Source organism: Schistocerca cancellata, chromosome 10 (genome assembly GCF_023864275.1).
Source record: "Schistocerca cancellata isolate TAMUIC-IGC-003103 chromosome 10, iqSchCanc2.1, whole genome shotgun sequence".
Taxonomy (NCBI): Eukaryota; Metazoa; Arthropoda; class Insecta; order Orthoptera; family Acrididae; genus Schistocerca; species Schistocerca cancellata.
Genome location: NC_064635.1, coordinates 215417735 through 215434436, shown reverse-complemented (window position 1 = coordinate 215434436; position 16702 = coordinate 215417735). Strand labels below are relative to the sequence as shown.

The 16702-nt window shown below is 41.2% G+C and overlaps 1 protein-coding gene across 1 annotated transcript in view; it reads left to right on the top strand.

Annotated features, from left to right (window-relative positions):
• LOC126106275 (uncharacterized) overlaps positions 1-5148 on the top strand; it is a 201897-nt gene extending 196749 nt beyond the window's left edge. The window contains exon 6 of the mRNA XM_049912498.1: positions 1498-5148. Within this exon, the coding sequence (XP_049768455.1) occupies positions 1498-3435 (1938 nt within the window). The 3' untranslated portion in view covers positions 3436-5148. The remainder of the gene's footprint in view (positions 1-1497) is intronic.
• The last annotated feature ends 11554 nt before the right edge of the window (positions 5149-16702 follow it).

The window sequence follows — 16702 nt, the reverse complement described above, 5'->3', positions numbered from 1 at the left end:
GATGGCCGAAATATCGGCTAGATCAAAAAGTACTTCACAACTTTGAATACTCGTAGTCATTTATTCATTCAGCTTAAAGACATGTTTTTGAAGTAATTTTATAGCAAAACAAACCAAATTTTTTACCGTATACCTACACAGGTTCAATGTGAGTTCCATTGGTTATGTAGCACACATCCCATCTGAAGTGGGTTTCTTTCCAAACTTGCTGCAGCATGTCAGGCGTGACCTGCTCAGTTGTGAGGTAGATTCCAGCTCTGAGCTCTGGTGGAGGAGCTGGTAGTAAAAAGTCAGGAGGTGTCTGGTCCGGTGGCAGTGGCAGCGGTGCAGTTGGTGCACCTCAGCCCATTCATTCACCTGCGAAGCGGACATTTAGGAAATCCTAGACGTAAGGTAGGTGGTGTGGCGGTGTGCCATCTTGCATAACTCTACGTGGCGCTCTTTTCCACCAACGTCAATCTGGGGGATTAAATGTTTTCCAATGTACCTAAGTACACTAACCCATTGATAGTGTTCTCTTGGAAAAAAGGCCCACAAGCTTTGCTCTTGCTTAGTGCATAAAACACATTCGATTTTGCACATTACATTCATGTTCCAGGAATTTTCGTGGATTTTTACTGCCCCAAATTCTAAAATTGTGTTTATTAACTTTGCCACTTAAGTGAAAAGTCAGCACTCAATATAATCTTTCCAGTGAAACCTTCATCTTCATTCAACCAACGTAACATTTCCAAACAAAGTCCTTACGAGAAATGCTATTAGTATCTTCTTGTTCTTGCACCATTATCGACTTGCACAGTTCCAGATGCAAACGTTATCTTGAGACCCACCAAATAGTTATGTGTGAGCTCCCCAGCTCTTGAGAAGGACGCCATTTCGATTTTGTAGGACTGTTCGTGAAGCTTTGTCTGACTTACTCTACAACATCGTCAGATGCACATGGACAACTTGAGGATTTTTTGTCTTACTCAGTATTCAGATTCTGTAAAACAATTATGTCACTTGTAAACAGTAGGCTGCTGAAAGGATCTTTACCTTAATACGTATGAAAATTACGTTACACAGTTATCTCGGATATCGACTCTTCAAACCACAACATGTAGCGAGTATGCTAGGGACCAGTAAAGGCTTCAATTGCCACTAGCGCTTGCAGTGATGCGATACTGTATTAGCGTACCATGAGACTCAAAATATGAGCAGTTTGCCTTCCAGATGATATCGAGACTAAGTCTGTAAGTCGTATTAATAAGTACGTACGAGTTTTCTAAGTTATAAAATTCTTTCTGATAAAACATTTATTGTGTCCACTGGACAGTAAGAACGATCAGTATTTCTGTGGGCTGTTGCATGAACTAATATATTTCAGCTGTAAGAATAAAAACCTATTTTAAAACTATCTTTTTTACATAACAGGACTGTGACGTCGCCACACCTTCAGCACTGATTAAACTAATAATCTGACACGATCTGGTTCTAAACACTCATGCTCTTTTACAGGTTCACAATTTACTCTTACGCGCAAATGTCAACACAGCAGAAGAAGAAACTGGTGACACAGTAGCAAACCTGAAAGCCAAAGGTGATCGTGCAGACCAGTTGAGAAACCTTCAGGACACTGGCCAGCAACAAAAAGTGTCCACAGAGGTGGCAGGACAGGAACTAGGAGGAATTTACAGCCCCAGCTGTGCTGTAGGGGTTCCAGATGGGGGTGCTCTATCCACAGCACAGTCTGGAGCAGACGCTAGTGGATGTGAATGGACAGAGCTGCACAACATGTACCTGGTAGGTAACGATAGGGGCGCCATGTTGTTTGTGGATGGCGGCACAATAGTGCAACGTGCGACAGTGGTTCCAGGTGAGAAATGTCAGAGACTGCTTGCAGAATCTGGAGGTCGACTATTGTGCCTGTCTGCAAAAGGGGACACTCGAGGAATAAAGCTTAAAGTAGTTCCCACAGAGGGTGAACTCGAGCAGCATCCAGCAATCTCATCACTACACTATGACGCAGCCGTCGGCAATGCCGACATTCTTCACACACTTATAAATATGGGTACAGATGTGAACGAAACAGATGAGTACGGCAATGCAGCACTCCACTACGCCGCCACCTCTGGGAGTGCAGAGTGTATCTCGCTCCTCTTAGAAGCAGGTGCAGACGTACAGGTGAAAACTGATGACGGCTCTACAGCCCTGCACTTGGCGTCGAGGAACGGCTATGCAGACAGTGTGAGACTGCTTATAAGGAGTGGTTCACACATCAATGGGCAGAACTCAAATGGGGATACACCTCTGATCTGTGCGGCAGGCAGCGGCAGTGTCGAGTGTATGAGGGTACTGTTAGATGCTGGCGCAGACGTGTGCGTGGCTGATAACCGCGGTGATACTGCTCTCTGCACTGCAGCGGGTGGTGGCAATGCAGAATGTGTTGCGGTCTCGGTAGCTGCAGGTGCAGAAGTAAATGTACGGGACTCGGGGGGTTATACACCGGTCCACGCTGCAGCCGTGTTGGGGAGTGTGGAGTGTGTCAAGTTGCTGACAGACGCCGGTGCAAGTGTGCGAGTACAGGATAATGCAGGTAACACGCCTCTGCACTTTGCCGTTGCTATGGGCAACACAGAATGCGTCAGGCTGTTGATCGAGTTGGGTGCTAGTGTGCGCGAGCAGAATTGTGACAGGGCTACTCCACTGCACCGTGCGGCAGAAGAGGGTCACGCCGATTGCGTAAGACTTCTCCTAGACGGTGGGTCTGACGTGAAGGCAAAGAATGACGACGGCTACATTCCGTTGCACTTTGCAGCAGGAGGTGGTCACACTGAGTGCGTGAAACTTCTCGTACACGGCGGCTCTGACGTGCTGGCTCAGAGTGCTGACGGATCGACTCCTCTGCACTACACAGCTCTGAATTCTGGCAACGTCGACTGCATCCGCCTCCTGTTGAACGCCGGCGCCAGTCTGGCAACGCTGGACGGTGAGGGCGGCACGCCGCTGCACTGCGCAGCAGCCAACGGGAACGTGGAGTGCACCGCCCTGCTGCTGGCTGCCGGGTCGGACATCCGCGCACGGGACTCGGACGGCTACACGGCGCTGCACTTTGCTGCACTCAACGGCCATGCGGAGTGTGCTGCCTTCCTGCTGGACAATGGCGCGGACGTGCTGGCTCAGACCGCAAATGGTGACACCCCTCTGCACCGGGCAGCTGGTAGAGGTCACGCTGATGTCATCACCGTGCTACTCCGAGCAGGTGCACCTGTAGGGGTGCATAACAAAGCAGGGAAGACAGCCCAGCAAGTGGCGCAGGAGGAGGGGAACTTGGACTGTGTGGCGCGACTTTTGCTGCAGGGTGCCCAAGTGGTCGAGGTGGGCGATGATGTCCACTCCAGAGGTACAAACTGTCATACTCGTCAAAATCACAGGTGGTTGTGTTCACTTTCGTAATTTCTGCAGCTGAACTGCAACTACTTTCACTACAGAAAGTCGTTGGTAAAAACTGATATTACGAATGTTTCGAACATTTTGGGCTGAAACTATCCAGAAGGTGGAAGACTGCAAAATGAGTGCTTTTAGATGAAGTTTTGTTGGGCTGTGAAATAGAGAATGAACACTGTCTGTGACATATGTCTTCGTAAACTGTTACTTCTCATAACACAACATGCCTGCATATTGGCGTTGCTGTCTTCCTAAATAATGTATAGTCGTGACTGTGAAGTTTGACCAGTAGCGTTTGAAGAAAAGCTTTTAATGAATGGTTCTGCACGATGTAGTATAAATGTGCATGCATAACAGCCATCATGTGATTCCATATACGTGTGTTTGGAAAATTTTCCTCTTAATCAATGTTTTGTAACAGTATGTATTTTTCTATGTCTGATATAATTATGTATCTGTGTTCGCTGTGGGCAGTGTACTACTCAATATAAAATGTTAATTATGCTATATATGCTCTACGTAGCAAAAAAAACGAAGACTGTTTCTTCACCTCACTGCTTTCTTTTGCTGTCTATGGTATTGTTAAAGCTTTCTAGGTAGACTGGTCACTGCCCTTAATATGAACTTCTGATCAAACAATGGACAGAACATGGAAGTCTCAAGGACAGAGAAAATGTACAACTGTCACAGCTAAATCATCCATCCGATGTGCTTCAATTATGACAAGTGATTTGTACAAAACTGATAACAATTTGGTCATTTGATATGTTCGGACCTTATTTTATATATTTTATACAGGTACTAGTAGACAGCTTTCATAAAGGATAGTAACAGCATCATACAATACAGCACTATATTTTGTAGGCGGTATGAGTCATACTCAACTCATTTGTACTAGAGGAGAATAATTATATAAGGAGCAGTCAGATTAAAACGAGACAGATGGAAGAAAGGAAGTAAGCTGTCTATTATTTCAAAAGTAATCGCCATAACTGTTAATGGACACGTCCACATGTTGCCACAATTGATTAGAGTATGCTGCAGCAGTATTCTTGGGAAGCCCATACACATTCTCCATATAGAGGATGTAATTTCCATATTTTTGGATCCAAGGAGAAAGATGTTTGTGGACGTCGATTTGTTTTGAACGATGGAGTGCACGCCTGGGTGCAATCATGATTCCATAGACAACTGAAAATATTTTTCAGTGAAGGCACTGACCATTCTGTCTCACAATGGGATAAATGTATTAACAGTTAGAGCGATTACTTTTGGAATAATAAGCAACTGGCTTACATTTTGTACCCCTGACAAATAAAGTGTGTACACTGAATGTACATAATGTCTCATAAAACGTTTTGCATCTAGTATAAATGCGTTATACACAGATTGACAGTTATTCAAAAGATGGAAAAATGTTTTACAAGGCACTATGTACAGTCAATGTATGCACTTCGCATAAACTTGTTCTCCTTTGGTACAAATAACTGGATGATGCTCGGTGCATGAGAGAAATCGATTATAAAGAAAAAGTAATGATACAGTTCTCAAGCCATAATTTATGTTTCTGGACTAACCACTTTTATGGGAAGAAGCGAAATTTTTTATTCTTGCCAGTGATTTGAATGGTGTAATACTTAACTAATCAAACACAGAAATAACGTTCCTACTATTTGTGTGATAAAAATGAAATTTGTATGATCACATTATGTATATATGTGTTTGTGTGTGTAATGTTAATAAACGTTTGTAATTTCATAATAACAGAATTTTCCTTATAAAACTGCCTTTCTTTTCCAAGCCAAGCTTTGTGGCGGAGCGGTTCTAGGGGCTACAGTCTGGAACCGCGCGACTGCTACAGTCGCAGGTTCGAATCCTGCCTCGGGCATGGATGTGTGTGATGTCGTTAGATTAGTTAGGTTTAAGTAGTTCTAAGTTCTAGCGGACTGATGACCTCAGAAGTTGAGTCCCATAGTGCTCAGAGCCATATGAACCAATTTTTCTTTTCCAATAATAATACACCTACACAAACGGTTATAACCGAAAAAGATGTGTTTCAACCCAGTTGTCATTCCATTTCTCTGACTCAAACTTCCTGAAACCTGACTGGTAGGTAGTCAGACAGCGCACACGATAAGGTTAAGGTTGTGGATGGGGCCATAACAGTTACTGTGAGTTGCACAATCAAACACACAACTTTATTTTTCTACAAACTACTTATTTACATAATGGCTTAAAAGACCACAATTAAACAATAAGTCTGAAGACCACACATAACACATGGAACAGCTTAACGGCTTAGGGCTTGGATTACAAACAATTTCAGATAGAACAATTTCTAAGAAATAATTTTTTTAAATAATCAAAGCTGAAAATTTTAATTTAACATGGCTGAAGGTCTTTATGTAAAATTTAAAAAAAAACTGAATTAATAAACGGCCAATGGCCTTGCACAGTACTTCAACTAAAATGAAAATCACAATTTAAAACAAACAGAACAAGTGGTGCTCAGAAATGTTCCAAGGTTCGGCCTGGGGAGGTAGCTGAAACGTAAGGGGAGGTGAGACAGGCAGCCTAGAGTTAAAGTGTGGTAATCGGATAGCAGCCCAAACTAGGGATGACCCAAGGACTGAACAACAGTTTAACCAATTCCCTTCCGTCCGACCAACGGCACAACGATGGAGAATATCGGCCGAGGACGAGAATACGAACAGCACTACACCTCCAGAAATTGACGTCTAAAAACAGCCAGGGGAACAATAGCCACTCTAAGCAAAAATGAACCAAACAACTTAAAAGGCTGTCGAACTACACGCCGTACTGGACAGCAACAACATGAGGAAAAGGCACGCTGCCTGCAAACTACGCTAACTACCAGGGCAGGTAACTGGATCGTTAACGGCCACAGGGCAGAAAATACCGCTGGTGCACTTCACTGATAAGTAACAGTCAATTTAATAATTAATCAGAACATAGGAAGACGGCGGCAAGATTTCGCAACTCCAGCACATCATACGATGCTGCTAGCCTGAACGGCCAAGGGGGCAACAACCCACAAATGAATGAGGAGATGTCACAATAGTTTCATAAAAGATCACTCAACTTCAGCGTCCAGGTTCAGTGGGCAACGAGCTTGTCAGTCTCACAGCTAGTGCCTCACGCGTGCACGCCGTCAGCGGCCCCGGCCTGGCCTGCCGCAGCAGAGACTCGCTCGCTGCTCTGTCCCAACCGACTCACTCCATCCAACACGCAGACAGCGTTACGACAACTGGTCACTCAAAACCACAAGCTGCACACGGTTCTGCAGGAACACTTCCACAAACAACTCGCACGATACTAAAACCAGTCACTATGGAACAACTAGGAGGAATCACATGTCGACACACACAGGGAACCTGGAAGCGGTCGGCGACCAAATAGACGTCGTCCAATGAGACGACCGACCAAACGACCAACCAAGGTCGCAATGGTCGAGCGAGTCATGGCTGTCTGAACCTCACTGCTGCTCCGTTTCGACTGCCTTCAGAAGCACGACAACCTGGAGACACTGGCTTGGACCCAAACGTGCACAGGGAAGACTTGCCAATTGGAAATCCGACATCTCTGAAGAAGGAAGGAACCGACCCAAGTCCCACAAGCTGATCAATTGAAGGGCCCCAGAAGCGATCGGAAGACCAAATACATGTCGCCCGATGAGACAACCGACTGAACGACCAACCGACGCTCGTCGCCACTCGAGTCTCCTTCTGTCAGACAGTGCATGTGTGCGACCCCAGCGGTCGGGCGAGTACTGGCTGTCCAGACCTCAATGGAGCTCCATCCTGACTCCCTTAATGTCCGTTCACAGCTCGGACACACGACGATCCAGAGACACTGGCTCAGACCCAACCATGCAGAGGGAACACATGCCCATTGGCCACCCGACATTTCTGCTCGAGGAAGGAACTGACCCACATCCCACAAGATGACGAACGAAGGGGCCCAGAAAACAGTTGTCCTTGCTCAAGTCTCCTTCCATTGGACAGTGCATGTGTGTTGCCAGCAGTCAAGCGAGTACTGGCTGTGCAGACCTTACTGGAGCTCCATCCCAACTGAACTCATCACACACCACGACCCGGAAATACTATCAGTCGCTCCAAAGATAGTACGACAGCGCTCTTATCGATAGCGCTGCTGCTGCCACTCACAGGCAAGTAGGCTAGCAACTTAGTGACTCGTAAATCGAATAAGAAACGGTGTGACAGTAGCACAAAGACAAGATGTCAAATAAAGAACGGCACGAACTTAAGTCATTCAGGGCTCACTTCCCTTTTTGTGACTCAACCAACTTGTTTGTCTAAACATATTCTATAAAAGTGAACCCTATAATGTAACAGTGATTCTTTACATGCATAGATCATGATGCAGACTGGAGATCTAATGTTGTTCATGTGCCTTACAGGCGCAAGTGTAAAGGAGAGAAATAGATTCTCACAGTTGTAGTACTTATACATAGTGTTAAAAATTATTCCATAGCGTGAAACGTATCTCTTGTAGAGCAATCTGTATGCTGTTACAAACGACCTACAGACTGCAGTAAACAAATGAGAACACATTATTCTGTCACTGCGAAAATGCAAAGATCCTAATCTAATCTGCTCGCTTTTCCACTGATCTTGCACTTGTGGGCCCTGGCTAAAGGTTGGTGCTCAGTATGGTGTCCATTAAAACTAAGTCATGTTACTGTCTGATGCCTTAAGGGCTCACGCACTATCTGAAAAAAAATTTCGCAAACTTATCAAAATGCAAATTGGTTCCATTGAAAATAAAGTATGCTCTGCACTTACCCAGAACTGTGAATACAACCTACAGTAGCAGCACTAATAGATGTTTATCATATGTTGTATCCATGGAGAGTAACAGAAACATCAGTCCTCATTTATTTACTACATTCTGTAGGTTGTTCATAATAGCACAGGTTTTTCACAGGAAGAAAAATGTGTCACAGTAGCAAAGATGACCAAATACTCATAGTTCAAGAGCCCATATTTACTGGACATTTTTCTCTTGTTACGACCCATACTATCACCTCTCAAAATATGGAATACTTTCTGCAATGCCCTGAATAGCAGTAGCTGGCTGATTTTCCATTGGGTGTTAGTTGTTTTACATACATATCCTCTTCACTCACTCTCCAATCCGAAGGGCATTATGGCAATCTTACACCAACAGCCTTTCTTTCAGTCATATATGTTCTGTGTATGCTTGAAATAGCTCCTAGCATTCCATATTTATGCTTCTGTTGCACCTCTTGTCCGCACCCATCCCTATAACTGCTAGTGGCATCTTACTATCGGTTCAGTGTGGTGTTCCTTGGGTTGAGGACAGCTTTGGATATCTACATTGACAGCTATTTACCACCCAACCATTGAGTGCTTTTATGTCCCAAACTATGAGTGAGTGTCAACTGATAAGGTTTCAAAATTAACAAGTCCTTGAAAGTTTAACAAGGGACATTCAAGATAATGGAAGAGCAGCTGAATGAACTGATATTGTCTTGCAAATAGATCAGGAAATGAACAACAACTGAAGTAAAACAAAGATAGTGGAATGTAGTCGAATTAAATAAAGTGATACTGAGGGGATTAGATTAGAAAAGTAGACACTAAAAGAACTAGACAAGTTTTGCTGTTTTGGCTGCAATGTAGCCGATGGTAACCAAAGTAAAGACTGGCATACGCAGACTGGCATTAGTATGAAAAAGTTTTCTGAATATAGGTAATTTGTTAACAATGAATTTAAATTTCCATGTTAGGCAGTCTCTTCTGACCATATTTGTTTCGATTAAGTTCTTGTATGAAAGCAAAACAAGGACAATAAACAGTTCATTCAAGAACAGAATGGAAGATTTTAAAAGGTCTTAGCACAGAATAATGCTGAAAGTTATGTGGGTAGATCTAATAAGTAATGAGGAGATATAGAAACAAATAGGGAAAAAAGTAAATTTATGATACAACCTCACCAAAAGCAGGGATCAGTTGTTATAACACATATTGAGGCGTTAAAGGACTGTGATTGAGGAAAGTGTCAACGGTAAAAATTGTAGAGGGTGGCCACAGATAGAATACAGTAAGCTGTAGTAGGTATGGAGAGATGAAGAGGCTTGGTTTCGACAGAAGAGCCTAGAGAGTTGCATGTCACCGTTCTTGCAATTGAAAGCTTCAGCAAGAACAACAGGTCAAAGCCCAGTATTGCTTCTTCATCACCATACATCACACTGGCCACTCCAGAAAGAACCAACCAAAAAATGCGTGGTATATGCACAACTTATTCTCAACAAAAGCATTAAAATAAAAGTTTTATACCATTGGTGAAGCCTCCTACTAAATTTCCTGTGCAGTAACATACCTCACTTAAATTAATATCAAAATATATGTGTACAGAACACCATATTGCACCTGTGGTCTAGGGGTAGCGTCTTTGATTTATAATCAAAACATCTTTAGTCCTGGGTTCGAATCCCACCCCGACTTAAATTTTCATTAATAATCAGCAGTGACAGTGGAGGACTTCTGGCATAAGAAGTCACCCTCATTCTGCCAACGGCCTCGTCGAAGAGGGCAGAAGGAGTCCGAGGGGTTGGAAACTGCCCCTAAAGATTGACGAATCAGCAATGATCAACGGCATGAGGACGCAGAAGGCAATGGAAACCACTACATTAAAGACACATAATGTGTATCGAAAGGACATGCGGCCTGTAATTGAAGAAGTGTCATGATGATCTCTCCATTGACAAAAGATTCCAGAATGGTCCCCCATTCGGATCGCCGGCGGTGAAAGATAGAATAATCATTGAAAGGATACGTTTTACAAGCCAGGGCGTGGAATATCAGAACTCTGAACGTGGAAACTAGAAAATCTTAAAAGGGAAATGCAAAGGGTCAACCTAGTTATAGTAGGGCTCATTGAAGTGAACTGGAAGGAAGACAAGCATTTCTGGTCAGATGAGTATAGGGTAATATCAACAGCAGCAGAAAATGGTATAACGGGAGTAGGATACGTTATGATTAGGAAGATAGGGCAGAGGGTGAACAGTTCAGTGACAGTGTTGCTCTTATCAGAAACGACAACAAACGAACACCAACAGCGATAGCTCAGGTATATACATGCCGACGTCGTAAGCTGAAGATGAAGAGATAGAGGAAGTGTATGAGGTTATTGAAAGGGTAATACAGTATGTAAAAGGGGATGAAAATCTAAAAGTCATGGGGGACTGGAGTGTAGTTGTAGCGAAAGGAGTAGAAGAAAAGGTTACAGGAGAACATGGGCTTGGGACAAGGAATGAGAGAGGAGAAGGGCTAATTGAGTTCTGTAACAAGTTTCAGCTGGTAATAGCGAATACTCTCTTCAAGAATCACAAGAGGAGGAGGTATACTTGAAAAAGGCTGGGTGATATGGGAAGATTTCAGTCAGATTACATCATGGTCAGACACAGATTCCGAAATCTGGTACTGGATTGTAAGGTACACCCAGGAGCAGATATAGACTCAGATCACAATATAGTAGTGATTAAGAGTAGGCTGAAGATTAAGACATTAGTCAGGAAGAGTCAGTACGCAAAGAAGTGGGATAAGGAAGTACTAAGGAATCACGAGATATGCTTGAAGTTCTCTGATACTATAGATACCGCAATAAAGAATAGCTCAGTAGGCAGTACAGTTGAAGAAGAATGGACATCTCTAAAAAGAAGTTGGGAAGAAAAATATAGGTACAAAGAACGTAACTGCTAAGAAACCATGGGTAACAGAAGAATACTTCAATTGTTAGATTAAACGAGGAAGCACAAAAGTGTTCTGTGAAACTCAGGAATAAAGGAGTACAAGTCGCTGAGGAATGAAATAAATAGAAAGCGCAGGGAAGCTAAGACGAAATGACTGCAGGAAAAATGTGAAGACACCGAAAAAGAAATGATTGTCGGATTGTCGGAAGGACAGACTCAGCATACAGGAATGTCAAAACAACCTTCGGTGACATTAATAGCAAGAGTGATAACATTAAGAGTGCAACGGGAATTCCACTGTTAAGTACAGAGGAGAGAGCGGATAGGTGGAAAGAATACATTGAAAGCCTATATGAAGGGGAAGATTTGTCTGCGTGATAGAAGAAGAAACAGGAGTCGATTTAGATATGGGATCCAGTATTAGAATCAGAATTTAAAAGAGCTTCAAAGGACTTAAGATCAATTAAGGCAGAAGGGATAGATAACATTCCAACAGAATTTATAAAATCATTGGGGGAAGTGGCAACAAAACCACTATTCACGTTGGTTTGTAGAATTTATGAGTCTGGTGACATGCCATTTGACTTTCGGAAAAGCATGGTCCACACAATTCTGAAGACAGGAAGAGCTGACAGCTGCGAGAATTATCATGCAATCAGCTTAACAGCTCATGCATCAAAATTGCTTCCAATAATAATATACAGAAGAATGGAAAAGGAAATAGAGGATGGGCTAGAAGACGATCAGTTTGGCTTCAGCGAAGGTAAAAGCACAAGAGAGGCAATTCTGACGTTGCAGTAAATAATGGAAGCAAAACTGAAAAAAAAAATCAAGACACATTCATCAGATATGTCGACCTGGAAAAAGCGTTAGACATTGTAAAATGGTGCAAGATGTTCGAAATTCTGAGAGAAGTAGGGGTAAGCTATAGGGAGAGATGGGTCATATGCAATATCAACAACAGCCAAGAGGAAATAATAAAATTGGACGACCAAGAACGAAGTGCTTGTATTAAAAACGGTGTTCAATGTATACATCGAGGAAGCAACGATGGAAAAAAAGATGTTCAGGAGTGGAATTAATATTCAAGTTGAAATGGGTATCAGTGATATTCGCTGATGACATTGTTATCTGGAATGAAAGTGAAGAAGAATTATATGATGTCGGCCAGAGTGGCCGAGCGTTTCTAGGCGCTACAGTCTGGAACCGCGCGACCGCTATGGTCGCAGGTTCGAATCCTGCCTCGGGCGTGGATGTGTGTGACGTCCTTAGGTTAGTTAGGTTTAAGTAGTTCTAAGTTCTAGGGGACTGATGACCTCAAAAGTTGAGTCCCATAGTGCTCAGAGCCATTTGAACCAATTATATGATCTGCTGAATGGAAGGAACAGTGTAATGAGTACACAGTATGGGCTGATAGTAAATCGAAGGAAGATGTAGGTAATTAGAAGTAGCAGAAACGATAACAGCGAGAAACTTAACATCAGGTTTGATAGTCATGAAATAGATGAAGTTAAGGAATTCTACTACCTAGGCAGTAAAATAAGCAATGACGGACGGAGCACAGAGGACATCAAAAGCGGGCTAGCAATGGCAAAAAGAGCCTTCCTGGCCAAGAGAAGTCTACTAATATCAAATACCGGCCTTAATTTGAGGAAGAAATTTCTGGGGATGTACGTCTGGAGTACAGCATGGTACGATAGTGAAACATAGAGTGTGGGAAAACCGGAACAGAAGAGAATCGAAGCATTTGAGATGTGGTGCTATAGACGAATGTTGAAAATTAGGTGGACTGGTAAGGTAAGAAATGAGGATGTTCTATGCAGAATCGGAGAGGAAAGGAATATGTGGAAAACACTGATAAGCAGAAGGGACAGGATGATAGGACATCTGCTAAGACATGAGGGAATGACTTCCATGGTACTAGAGGGAGCTGTAGAGTGCAAAAGCTGTACAGGAAGACAGAGACTGGAATACATCCAGCAAATAATTGAATACATAGGGTGCAAGTGCTACTCTGAGATGAAGAGGTTAGCACAGGAAAGGAATTCGCCGCACCAAATGAGTCTGAAGACTGATGACCAAAAAAAAGAAAACAGGATACCAGATGAACTTCATGATTCGTTTGAAGAATTCCTAGCAAATAGAACACTCATGTCATTCTATAAGGGAAGAAATCTTCATATGACAGTTGATAGGCAATTGGGCTACGAGTATACATGTAGTGTGTGGCCCCATTTTCTGTCTACAATAACTGAATTACAACTTAGTTTTAAGGGCGCCATTTTTATTTTGCCAGATATAAAATAAAAACAGAGTTTCATTAAAAAGTAAATAAACTGTCACAAAAATATATATTTTAACTAAATAGAAAAATAAATTAAGGATCATAAAACTCATATATTTTAATTGAATATGAAAATGACTGAAAATCGGTTAATTAAAAGATTTTAACTGAACAAAAAAATATGTACATGAAAAAATTAATTTTCTTGAAGTTAAATTTTAAAAATATAAATATTTTTTTTGTTTTCATGTTTTTTTAGTTCTTTGCATTTCAATCTCTTTGTCATTTTTATTTTCTCGTTTCATTTATCTTCATTTTTCATTTTTGTTTTATTATTTTCATTTATTATTTTTATTTTTTTGCAGTCCCATTGTCTCTCTACCGTATACTGAATTCCAAATCAATTTCAAGCACACCATTTTTATTTCTCCAGAAGCAAAATAGAAAAAGAATTTCATAAACATTTTTATTTCTTCCAATAATTTTTTCTTAAGAAGTGGAAGTTTTTCAGTTTAAGATTTGTAAAAATTATATGGTTGAGAAATAAACTGATAATTTTACTTCCAAAAATAATTCAAAATATGGTTAGAGAACAATCCTGGCTCTTGTATATGTGAATATCGTAAAATATATAATAAAAATCAAATTCTTTGTGTAGGTGTAAACATATTTCTAAATGCCAGAATGAGATTTTCACTCTGCAGCGGAGTGAGCGCCGATATCAGACTTCCTGGCAGATTAAAACTGTGTGCCGGCCCGAGACTCGAACTCGGGACCTTTCCCTTTCACTGGCAAGTGTTCCACCAAGTGAGCTACCCAAGCACGACTTACGCTCCTTCCTCACAGTTTTACTTCCGCCAGTACCTAGTCTCCTACCTTCGAAACTTAAAAACAAAGTGTGGTGTGCGTACTGTAAGACCTTCGGTATACAAACCATCAGATTATTTGACTTGTTGCTCTAACGAAGTAGGCGAGTGTCAGCAATACGTCTCGTGGTCTTATCGTGGCGTGCTTCTCTTCTGCCATTAGGTCAGACAATAGAAATGCCACTTGCACACTTAGAGTAGGAGATTGACGGTGATCAACTTCAAACAGAACTTGATTAATTTTCACACACATTTCTTAAAATAATAACAAGCATAAAAATAACTTCACTTGGTTCTGGATGCTATTTACAATTGACAATCTGAAGTTCCTTTGGGACTTGGTACGTTAATCTTATTCTCACACCTCTGATATTTGACAAAGTGTCTATACGTTCCTCTTCATGGCTATGTACAGGAATATGATAATCTTATTAGGCACAGACTAATGCAGACTAATGCAGACTGACTGATCGGAGGTCTGTACACTCGTCATAATACCTCTAGCGTTCAGGTATCACTGCGCGAGTGTGATCCGTGAGGAGAAAAGGTTCTACGTTAGCAGCAATCTCATTGGCTGCGTTACATATTAATACGCGGATCGGCGGAAACAGAATTTAGTCCGTCTTTATGGCAGCGCCATCTCGTAGTGTGGAGACGGACGAGCGCTGCACCTGCGCTGTTGTGCTTAGCGGGGCGCGCTTTAGTTGGAAAGTTGTGTATGCGCTGACTACGCGGAACTATGTACACAACACAAAGGTTCGCAGGAGAGCTTCTGTAAAGTTTGGAAGGTAGGAGACGAGGTACTGGCGAAAGTAAAGCTGTGAGGAAGGGCCTGAGTCGTGCTTGGGTAGCTCAGTTGGTAGAGCACTTGCCCACAAAAGGCAAAGGTCCAGAGTTCGTGTCTCGGTCCGGCACAGTTTTAATCTGCCAGGAAGTTTCATATCAGCGCACACTCCGCTGCAGAGTGAAAATCTCATTCTGGAAACATCCCCAAGGCTGTGGCTAAGCCATGTCTCCGCAATATCCTTTCTTTCAGGAGTGCTAATTCTGTAAGGTTCGCAGGAGAGCTTCTGTGAAGTTCGGAAGGGAGGAGACGAGGTACTGGCGGAAGTAAAGCTGTGAGGAAGGGGCGTGAGTCGTACTTGGGTAGCTCAGTTGGTAGAGCACTTGCCCGCGAGTGCAAAGACCCCGTGTTCGAGTCTCGGATCGGCACACAGTTTTAATCTGCCAGGAAGTTTCATATTTCTAAATATTATCATAAAGAGCATTTAAAAGGAATTCCAATTTGAGAACATTCAAGAAGATTATTACCACTGGAAAACATAAAAAAATGAAGAGTCTTCGTAAGTTGATGTAAATTCAAAAAATCGAAAAATTGCCAAGAAAGAGTTTTGAATAGGTTTTATAAGTAGCAAACAACTAAAGAAAAATATTCAGATAAATGTAAAAAATGAATTCTAGAGTATAACAAAAAAGGAAAAATATAATTCTATATAAATGGGTCTTCTCAATTTTTTTGGAAGGTTTAGGAAAATATAATGCAAAATATATTTTAAACGAAAAATCAAAAATGTTATTTGATAGATGTATGAGAATGTTAATTATCATATACATACTATATACTAAGAATAATGATAAAAAAGCCTCAAATTTTATTGGTGTTACAAGTTTAAAACAAGATAATGATGCTAGGGAATTTAGATTTGGAATGAAAGAAATATGACTGTTTTATTTTTGATTGGAAAACATTAATATATTAGATGAGAATTTTATGAAAAATTAAAACAGAAAATTCAAAATTGTTTAATAATATAGTACAAGAGTGCTCATATGATAATGTACAAGTTTTATTTTCTGAAACATATCTTTTATTGTCATGAGGACATAATGATTGTTTATTAATTTCAATAGATTAGGTTTAATGTTTAAAGCTTTGTATTAAATCCATATCTACGTATTCTTTACTGTTAAGTAAGTAGGCTTTATAATCATATAAACATATTTTATTTTTACAGCACATTTCTTTACTCTTTTGTATTTTTCTTGTCCTGTTCATCAGCTCTATAAGCAAACAATTTCGCTCTTAAACTACAAGTTTTTCTGATATTTTTTGTTTCCATTCATTTTTAATTTTTCCTAATACATTCTTACTAACTTCAGGCAAATTATAAGTACCATATTGTGGGTAGTTACTAACATCAAAACAGTCAAACATTCGTTTCATAAAAATCTTCAGTTTCTTTATTATAGCTATACCAATCAGTAGCTTGATAACAAAGTTCAATTTTTTGTAACATTTTGGTTTCATCACATTATAGTGAAAATCATCCATATTATTTCGATAATAATAATATTAATTCATATTTT